The 10677-nt window shown below is 43.9% G+C and overlaps 1 protein-coding gene across 6 annotated transcripts in view; it reads left to right on the top strand.

The window, feature by feature from the left end:
- The first annotated feature begins 1032 nt into the window (after window positions 1-1032).
- Window positions 1033-10677, top strand: part of Kif27 (kinesin family member 27) — a 70835-nt gene continuing 61190 nt past the window's right edge. For 2 of the 6 annotated variants that reach the window (XR_002379511.2, XM_021180420.2), the window contains exons 1-3: window positions 1033-1139; window positions 4669-5051; window positions 10276-10476. Coding sequence is in view for 5 of the 6 variants with exons in the window: in XM_021180420.2 (XP_021036079.1) it covers window positions 4754-5051; window positions 10276-10476 (499 nt within the window). In the remaining variant the exon portion in view is untranslated. Of the gene's footprint in view, window positions 1140-1179; window positions 1480-2017; window positions 2039-4668; window positions 5052-10275; window positions 10477-10677 lie in introns of those variants that run through there. The other 4 variants (XM_021180422.1, XM_021180421.1, XM_021180424.1 and 1 more) reach the window with 4 other exon arrangements.

The raw sequence follows: 10677 nt of genomic DNA, 5'->3' as shown, positions 1-10677 counted from the left end.
GCCCTGGCTGTCCTGGAACTTACTCTGTAGACCAGGCTGGCCTGGAACTCAGAAATCCACCTGCCTCTGCCTCCCAAGTGCTGAGAATAAAGGCCTGTGCCACCACCGCCTGGCTAACGTTTTTTGTTTTTGTTTTTAAATATTATTTACTTACTGTACATATGAGTACACTGTACATGTCTTCAGACACACCAGAAGAGGGCATCAGATCCCATTACAGATGGTTGCGTGTCACCATGTGGTTGCTGAGAATTGAACTCAGGACCTCTGGAAGAGCAGTCAGTGCTCCCAACCGTTGAGCCATCTCTCCAGCCCTCACGAAACGTTTGTTTTCATTTATGTAGTTATACATATATATTGATTCATATAGCAGCCTTTTTCCCCCTATACTGTCTCAGGCTTGAACCACTCTGTTGGCTTTTCAAATTTATGTCTGTTGAGGGATCAGGTCAAAGTTGAAAGCCATTGTCCCGCCCACACCCCTTTTTGTCCCTGAGAGGGTATCATTATGTACATCAGGCCTTGGTTTCAGGTTCCTGCACCATATAAGTAGTGTGGTGGCAAGTGCCTGGGGACCTCCAGAGAAGCAGGATTAGAGACACTCAAGTAGCCTGTGCTACATAAAACCTTGTTTCAAAACCGCACTACCTGAGGTAGTAGCGGAGTACCTAAACTCAACCTGTCGCACGTCCCGTGTGTGTTTCCTGGGATTTTCAGAGAAGGATCCTGGGGCAGGCTCAGCTAGGGACTCCACCAAAGGAAGGGTGGCCGCGGGGCGGAGCCTTGGGGCGGGGCGGAGCCTGGGGCGGGGCGCGTTGGAGGCGGAGAGTGCTGGCAGGTTTTGCGTGAACCTGGGCCTACGTAGGGCGGGGACGGCTTGGGGCGGAGCCAGCGGGGGGCGGGGTCGCTGAGAGGTGGCGGGAGGCGTGCTGCGCCGTTGCCTTGAGAACTGGTGACAACAAAAGGCGTGGGTGCGGAGGGCGGAGGAAGGCCGCGGCGTGGGGCGCTCGCCTGCGAAGACCTGGGCTGTCCGGAGCCGGTCGGTGCGCCCCGGGCCCGACGGGCGCGAAGCCGGCGGCACCCGGCCTGCGGCCCCGTTGAGGGTCGCGGACGCGGCGGACGGAGCGGGGCGTCCTGAGGTAGCAGCGGGGGGCCTGAGCGCGGGCCGGAGGGCAGCGGGGCACGCGGCTGCGGCGTGAGGAGGGCGCCGCCGTGAGCCTGTCCTCGCGAGGGAAGCCTCGGGCGGCGAGGCGCTGAGGGACGGTGCCTGCCGCCCGCCCGGGTCTGTTTCCCGGTTTTCTGGCTCACACTCAGGCTCCGTTATGCAGTCGTGAGTTGTTGCGAGCATCGTTTTTTGCTGGGACGCTTCTCAGGAAAGAAGTGACAACCCGTGGACCACAACTTCTAACTCCCGCCACCACGTCCGTGGAAGCCGGTAGTTGAAGACCTCATTACCTAGCAAATGACATTTACCAAATGGTAAATGCTTACCTTGCATTTGGTCACATTTTAAAAAACGTGTCCTCAAATATTACCAGCCAATCAGATTTCCCTGCTGATTTTTATTTATTTATTTTTATATTTGACAGTATACAGGACTACATTGAATCTGAAAAGTAACTGTCACAGGCTTTAAAAAATGGACTGCATGTTGTTTATGAGCCATATATGTATGCACCATATTACTTTTTATGATTATGGTAGGCAAATTCTGACCGCTTATATGGCCACACTGTTTATGTCAACATTACCTTCACAAAACCCAACGAAGTGGAAATACTCCAATTAGAACTCAGATCCTCCTGCCTCTGCCGCCTGAGTTCTGGGATTAAAGGCGTGCATCACCAACTCTGGGGCTAGTTGGTATTTTTAAATAAGCAATTTATCCAAAGAAGTTGGGATCAGCTTAACATAACCTTTTTAATAAGAATTTTTATGTGTGTATGAGTGTGAGCATGTGCAGGTCAGACAACAGTTTACAACTGTCAGTTCTTTCCCTGTACTATGTGGGGTCCAGAGATTGAGTCCAGATTACCAGGTAGGTGGCCACACATGCTGTGGTGCTGAGCCCTCTCATTAGCCCAGACAGCAACTTTTGCCTTACTAAGATGACATTAAAAAAAAAAAAAAAGTGACCTAATCTGTATGACTGTTGTGCAGACTGCATCCCAGAGGGGTTTTGTTTCTTTTAAGAGTGCTTTAGGACGTAAGGGTTTATGATACACACGAGTATTTTGTTGTTGTTATTGAAGATTTGTTAAGAATTATTGAAACTGCCAAGTTGTGCGTGTCTATCTGTGTCACCTCCCCAACTTCCATTAAAGATAGTTTGTTGACTCTGGGCTATTGAAGCCCAAGGGACCTGAGATTTTAGTGACATACAAGATTTTTGTTGTGAGCCTCTTCTGGCTGTTCATTTTTAGTGTAGCTGAGTTTTGTTTTGTTTTTTAAGGTTAGTGGATATTAATTTATCATGGTTACATTTCCAGAGCTGTTAATGTGTGGAAGCCCACACCTGTAGTGGCAATGCTGGAGAGGTGGAGGCAGCAGGACTGCTCTGAGATCCAAACCAGAGTGAGAAACTGTATAAAACCAAAGTGAATATTTCCATACCAAGTAGTTCAGGAAGTGTTATTTGCTGTCCAACAGCCTTCTAGATTGGTGATAATCTTAAAACCCACTTTTCCAAAGAATCTTTCCCCATCAGACTGGTTGTTTTCACCATGGTCATGAAACAAGTCCTCTGGAAACCAGAAGAGACGTCTTAACAGCCAGCCAAATAAACCAGGGCACCACTGCCAAACCAAGGGAGGCCTGAGCCTCACAAAGTCCTCGCTGCTACACACTTGAGTTACTGTGAGAACACTGGGCACAAACTGGGTGAAAGGAAGTCATCCCTGGGGTCCCATAGAAAGAAAGGCACCAGAAACTGTTGGTACAAAACACTTGTCACCTTGAGAAGGAATAAGAAATAGTTGTAGCCAAATATGTGTGACCATGGCACAATGTCAGAATCTAGACTTCTAAGGCACTTGTAGACGATTATCTTATGGTAGCTGATGTAAGGAATACTCATTCTGTTTTTACATATTTTTTACACATTGTGTGTGTGTACACATTTATGGAGGTCAGAGGACATCTGTGGATGTCTGTTCTTCCACCATGTGGATTCAGAGATCACATTCAGGTCCTCAGGTTTGGTAGCAAGTGCCTTTACAAACTGAGCCATTTGCTGTCCTGAGAGCCCCACCTTAGTTTTGGGAAGGACGGTTTCCTGCGGAGGGGATCCTGGCCTATCTAAAATGTGGGTGTCAGGCTGAGCAGAGGCAGCTTGCATCAATTGCTCTCTTCTGGCTGTGGATAGAACATGGTCAGTGGCGGCAAGCTGCTGCCTAAACTTCCTTCCACGATAGACTGCATTTGTTTGGGCTGTTTTAATCACAGTGCAGGAAAAGAAGCTAAGGCATTGTTTAGGAGTAGAAGACACCATTTGCCTGTTTCAACATTTTCAAAAGTTAAGTTCCCTGCATGCACCGGGCTTGGGAGTGAATGATAGAGCATGTGTGGAGGTCAGGACAACTTTGTGCAGGTGTTTTTCTCTTTCCACCTTCCCATGCTTCCCAGAGCTTATGTGGGGGAACCCTCTACCTGCTGAGCCATTTCTGTAGCCTGTAGTGATTGCTTTTAAACTAATTATTTTAAATTATACTGACAAAATTTCATCATTTAATTCTGATGTTTGCGAGATGAAATGCTATTTTCAATACCTTCAAGTATGATACAAATAATTTGCTTTAAATTTTATGTATTTATAAATTTTATTTCCCTCCTTCTCTTTCTTCCTTCCTCCCTTTCTTTCTTTCTTTCTTTCTTTCTTTCTTTCTTTCTTTCTTTCTTTCTTTCTTTCTTTCCTTCCTTCTTTCTTTCTTTTTTTCTTTCTGTTTTTCAAGACAGCTCTTGCTATCCTGGAACTCACTGTGTAGACCAGGTTGGCCTTAAACTTAGAGATCCACCTGTCTCTGCCTTCCAAGTGCTGGGATTAAAGGTGTGTGCCCCTGCTACCTGGCTAAAATGTATTTATGTATTATGTATATATATATATATTATGTATAGGTGTGTGCCTATATACATTTATGTGTACCATGTGTGTGCAGGAGCTGGAGCTGCAGGTATTTGTGAGTTGCCTGATGTGGGTGCAGGGAATTGAACCAGGTCCTCTGGAAGAACAGCCAGTGTTCTTAATCTCTGAGCCATCTCAACGCCTTCCCAAGTATTTACTTTTAACATGTTTATAACTCCTGAGTTCTCTCCTCACCTGGATTTCCTAACTAATTAATTATTCCTAACTGTAAATGTTCATTATTTAGATGAATGAACTAGGAAGCATCACACTCTGGACATAAACAGAGGAATTCTGTGTTTTTATCCTTTAACTTTATAATTAACCAATTCATAGTCCCCAGTCCCCGCAACTATTTTGAAGCAAACCTAAATGCTGAATATTTTCCTCATTAAATTCCTTAAGCATTTTACAAGTCAGATCAACTTTGTAATATAATTTGTACTGGTAAAGAATCTGCTCAAAATGACTCTGCTTTGAAACATGAATGGTTTTTATGGCATTAATGCAGCTAGTAATTAAACTATATCTTTTATTTTGATATGCAGGAGTTCAGATCTTACATAAAATGGATGTTTCTCACATGTTATTGAACACTAAGTGCATAATCTATTAAGTAAAACCCAAGCTGCCATGGAAGAAATACCAATAAAAGTGGCTGTCCGTATCAGACCTCTGCTCTGCAAAGAAGTTCTACATAATCATCAAGTCTGTGTGAGGGATATCCCAAACACCCAGCAGATTATCATTGGGAGAGATAGAGTTTTCACTTTTGATTTTGTTTTTGGCAAAAACTCCACTCAGGATGAAGTTTATAACACATGCATAAAGCCCCTAGTGCTGTCGCTCATCGAGGGCTATAATGCAACTGTTTTTGCATATGGACAAACTGGATCTGGGAAAACATATACCATCGGAGGAGGCCATGTTGGTAAGACTTTCAAACTCTCAGTGTTTTATAGCATGAATCAAGATTTCATTTCTTTTATGACTGAGCACTGGGCTGTTTACTTGACTTTGCCTTGCCTCCCGACTTAGCTGAGACAAACACTGGTGTACAGCCATCTGTTTGAGTCCATCATAGACCTTAACATTTTAAATCTTGTTTTGTTTTTATGGTACTGGAAATAGAACTAAGTTGCTGACTAAGCACCACAATACTGAGATACATCACTAGCCTTCTTTTTGCTTTTTTTTTTTGTTTGTTTGTTTCAAGGGAAAGAGTCACTCAGCTGCCTATGCTGGGCTTAAACTTACTCTGTAGCCCAGGTTGTCCTTGAAATTAGGATTCCTCCACCTCAGCCCTCCCTCATAGAGTTGGGTTTGCACTAGGCCCTCCCCTGTCATTGCCTTTTAAAGTTAATTTTTGAAGTTATCATAAAAGTAATAGGCTTGTTTCCTCATGGCCTCTTCATATAAATATGTCATTATGTTTTCCTCAGTGAGCCTTCCTCACTACCCTCTCTCATATCGCCATTGTCTTTAGTCAGTTCCACGTCTGCTTCTTACCACATGTTCCGTTGCATTAGTTCCAAACTCCAGAAACTGGAGTTTGAGGTAGTTGCCAGTGGATGCTACAGTCAAACTCACATCCTCTGGAAAGCAGCAGTGCTCCTAACCACTGAGCCAACTCTCTACCCTGTCGTTTGTTTCTTGATGGTGACCACTCTGACTGGGATGAAATGGAATCTCAATTTTAAAAAGAAATTTGTAATTAATTTTATTTCTTTGTGTGTGTGTGCACACGTGCGTACTTGCATGCATGCACCCACATGTGTGCAGGAGCCCATTCAGTCCAAAAACAGGGCATTGATCCTCTGAAACTGGAGTTGTAGGTGGTTGTAAGCTGCCATGTAGGTTCTGTGAATCAGACCTGAATCTTTGCAATACCATTAAATACCCTTAACTGCTGAGCCATCTCCAACCCCCACGCTTTTAAAGGGAGAGTCTCACTGTGCAACCTTAGGTGGCTTCTAACTCACAGAGATTCTCCTGCTTCTGCCTCCTGAGTGCTGGGACTACAGATATGCAACAACACACTCAGCTCAAGAAACTGTATTTCATCATTGGCTAAAGATGTATACTTTTTCAAATATTTATTGGCTATTTCAAATATCTTTTTTTTTTGTTGTTGTTGGTTTTTTGAGACAGGGTTTCTTTGTGTAGCCCTGGCTGTCCTGGCACTCACTTTGTAGACCAGGCTGGCCTTGAACTCAGAAATCCGCCTGCCTCTGCCTCCCAAGTGCTGGGATTAAAGGCATGCGCCACCACGCTCGGCTCAAATATCTTTTTAATATTTTATTTTATTGTGCTGGGATGTAGAAGACTATTTTCTTACAAGTATATAATGTAATTTGAGTGTATTCTCCCAACATCCTGCTACCCACCTCTCTTGCTCTTCTCCCTTCTCATCAATCCTCTTTATCCCTAGACAGTTTCACTTCTCCTTTCATGTCTTCTCTCTATATATGACACTGTGTATCTACATACATATATGACACTGTATGTATAAACCATGTTTGTTATCCATTCCTCTACTGATGGATACCTGGGTTGATTCCATAACTTAGCTATTGTAAATAATGCTGCAGTGACCCACGTTCAAGTGTCTCTGGAATCTGTTAACTTGGAATCTGTGGGTTAAACACTTAGAAGTGGTATGGCTGGGTCACATGGCAGGTCTGGTTTGCTTCTCAAGGGCCTTGCATTTTTCTGCTCTCCATGATGTTCAGACTAGTTTCATCCCACCAGCAGTTACAGGCAGGTATGTGCTGTCTGCACCCTCGCCAGCACTTCTTATTGTCTTGATGACTGCTGTTCCAGCAGGGACTTCTTTTGAGAGTGGTCTATTCTGTTCATTAGTCCATTCATTGATGGGATAAGTTTTGAGGCTTTTTGTGTATTTTAGATATTAATACCTATGTGCTGTATAGTTGAGGCAGATACTTTTTAATCCTGTACTCTATTAACTCAAGAAATTGTTTACTTAGCTGTATGATACAAATGTTAATTTTATGTAATCTGTCACTTTGGGGAATAATTTCTATGTCATAGTTCTTTATAGAAAAACTATGCCTATTTATATCCTTAAATTTTATTTATTATTGAGGGTGCATGCCATGGCATATGAATGGGGTCAGAGGACAACTTTCAGTGTGGTTAAGGATGATGTTGAACTTTTGATCCTCTTTTTCCACCTCCTGGTGCCCAAGTGCAGATGTGCACCCCTGTGTCCAATCCGTGTAGTGTTGGGGCTTGGATCCAGAGCTCCATGTACATCAGCAAACACTCTCCAGTGAATTGCATCCCCAGCCCATGGAAACTGATTTTTAAATTCATGTGCATCAGATATGAAACTGTCCTCTGGGACTGTCTATCCCCTCCCCCACTCTGTCTTGGAGTCATATATTCTGACTTCTATAGCCATTGAGATTCATCTGTTGAGATAATAATCTGTTGAGATAATCCTAAAGTCATCACTCTGCTAACTGCAGTGGTTGGTCTGCTCTTATTTCTTACCTCACTGGACCCATTAGCACATTCTCCACCTGGTTTCCAGTGACTGACCACATTCTTGGTCCTTCTCCTATGATGCTGGTCCCTCCTCAGGTGCTCTGGCAAATGAACTAGTATGAGAAGTGCTCTGGAGCTCAGGAGTTGGCTCTCCCCCAGGCACCTTTGTCTTTGAAAACATCTTGTCCTTAGTGGTCACAGCCAGGCTTAGTCCATTGCTTGCTGTCTGTACACAGATGGCTTCCAGTTATTTCCAGATAACTGTTAAAGCTCCGAGGACACAGATTCAACTGCCTGATTGTCTTAATAGGTTAGGAGAATGTGCTGCTGTCTCTTCCTCCAACCCACTAGAACCAATGGCAACTGCAGTGACTCTGGGCAAACCCTGCAGTCGTCTTGACCAGCACTTTCTCTCATGTCACATCCTGTCTGTCAGAAACTTTTCAGTCTGGTTTTTTTGTTTTTTTGTTTGTTTGTTTTTTTGTTTTTGTTTTGGTTTTTTTTTTTTTTTTTGAGACAGGGTTTCTCTGTGTAGCCCTGGCTGTCCTAGAACTCACTCTGTAGACCAGGCTAGGCTGGCCTTGAACTCAGAAATCCACCTGTCTCTGCCTCCCGAGTGCTGGGATTAAAGGCGTGCGCCACCAATGCCCGGCTTCAGTCTGATTTTTAAAAGATTATTTTCATGTGTATGCATGTTTTGCCTACATGTATGTGTGTGTACGAGTATGCCTATTGCCAGTGAAGACCAGAAGAGGGTATTTGATCCCCTGAGATTAGAGTTATAAATGAACCACCATCTAGGTGTTGGCAACTGAACCCGGGTCCTTTGGAAGAGCAGCAAATGCTTTTAACCAATGAGCCATCTCTCCACCTCCTCCGTCCTTCTGTTCCTTCCCCAACTCCACCACCCCTGCATGATAAGGCCTTACTTTGTAGCTTTGGCTGGCCTCAAACCCTTAATAATCCTGTCTCAGCTCCTAAACTGTAAGGTTGTAGGTATGTGATGTCACATGCAGTTGACAGAAAACCTTAATGACTTTTCAACATAAGTGCAGGTTCCATCTTGATACCATATCAGGATCTGTTAAATTTATCTTCCAAATCCCCCAGATAACAAATTGCTACAGTAGCCCCTGAAGTGGTCTTTCTACCCATACACCTGCAAAAGACAGTAGTGAGGACTGTCCTCCACTTATTTGTAAAATTTCAGACCATAATGTTACTGCTCTCTTTGTGACTCTGACCTCAGCCACAAGGAATCCAAGAGGGCAGCCATCCACCAGGATTTCCATGGTTTTCAGTGTGCCACCCCTCTGACCTCATCTCTTGTCTGTCTGTCCTTGCCCCTGATCCTGGCTGTGCTGACCTTTGACCTTGTTTGTGATCACATCATCTGGTGCTTTAACATGTGTTCTTCCACTCTCAAGTCCTGCCCTTGGCCTTAGTCTTTGAACTTGCAGTCATGGCTTCACACATGCTTTACCCCGCCCTCCACTCACTCTGCTTGTTTTTTGGATTCATCTGTGTCTGCTTTTGAGATCGCCTTGCTCTGTCCAGGTTGACTATGAGTTCTCAGCCCTCATATCTCAGTGCCCCAGTGGAATTTTAGGAGTCTATCACCATGTGTGGCTAGCATTTTAATATGCCATATAATTTATAGTTTTTATTCATTGTTACTGCATGTTTGTAGAATTCTACAACATTAGGGGATTTTCCCTTTATTTTTTTGGTTGTGCCAGAGCCCTAGAATGTTGTATTATATATAGTAAATACTAAACACATATTTGTTAAGTGGATAAATTCTTCATAAGGGATACCTGTGGACTATATGCATGGTGTGTGCATAGTAAGTGCACACACACACGCACACACACACACACACACGTATCTTTTTTGTCTGTGCAAGCACATGCAGAGGCTGGAGGAGGATGTGGATGTCCTGCTGTGTCACTCTCAACTCTGTTCCACTGAGACAGGGTCTCTCCCTGAATCTGGAGCTAGTAGACTGGTGACTATCCAACCTGGGATGCTCCTGACTTTCCCTTTGGAGTTACAGATGCCCTTGTGCCATGCTTGACTTTTTACATGGTTTGTGGAGCTCTCACCTCAGGTCCTCCTTCTACTGTATAGACAGAGCTCTTACCCAGTGAGCCATGCTCCCAGCCTGTTGCCTCTGGATTTTATAGTTGTGTGGTCTATCCCTGGATAAGTTCAATTAATAATATACTTTTTGAGATGCTGTCTTGCTATGCAACCCTGGCTGGAACTTAGTATGTAGCACAGTCTGTGGCACATGCCTCTCTGTGACAGCACACTCTGTGGCACATGCCCCTGGAGCCCAGGGTAAAAAGTGCTGCGGATGTAAAAGCACACTTGATCACACTCCATGTTGTTTTCTTGGGCATCATGCTGGTCTTTTTTGGTCACAGGTTTTAGTCCATTACAGAATCATCCATGGTTACTAATTGTGAACTGTGCCTCTGTCTCTTGAGTGCTAGAAGAAAAGGTATGTGCCACCATGCCTGTCCAAGTTTAACAATTCTTATAATAGAAATATAAGAAAAATATATTAAGCATAAATTCCAGATGTAGCCTTTGTTTATTTCAAGACTCAGATGTGCTTTCTATTTCTGAATTTTCAGCATCAGTTGTGGAGGGTCAAAAGGGTATCATTCCTCGAGCTATCCAAGAAATATTTCAGAGCATCTCTGAAAATCCTAGCATTGACTTTAAAATCAAAGTGTCGTATATAGAAGTGTATAAGGAAGACCTAAGAGATCTTCTAGAGTTGGAGACGTCTATGAAGGACCTTCACATCCGAGAAGATGAGAAGGGGAACACAGGTGAAGTAGCTCAGTGAAACTCTAGCATGCCTTGGTAAGACCCAGGCACCTGTCAGGATGCCAAGAATAAAGGATGAATTTGGTTTTCCTCTGTGCTCATAGTCTTGTTTTGCTATGCTGGAAATCCATCCAGGGCTAGGAAAGTGCCGTGCCACAGAATCCACATGAAGAAGCTTCCTTTTTTTTTTTTTTTTTTTTTTT

The sequence above is a fragment of the Mus caroli genome, chromosome 13, assembly GCF_900094665.2.
Source record: "Mus caroli chromosome 13, CAROLI_EIJ_v1.1, whole genome shotgun sequence".
Lineage (NCBI taxonomy): Eukaryota > Metazoa > Chordata > Mammalia > Rodentia > Muridae > Mus > Mus caroli.
This window is presented reverse-complemented; position numbering and strand designations above follow the sequence as displayed.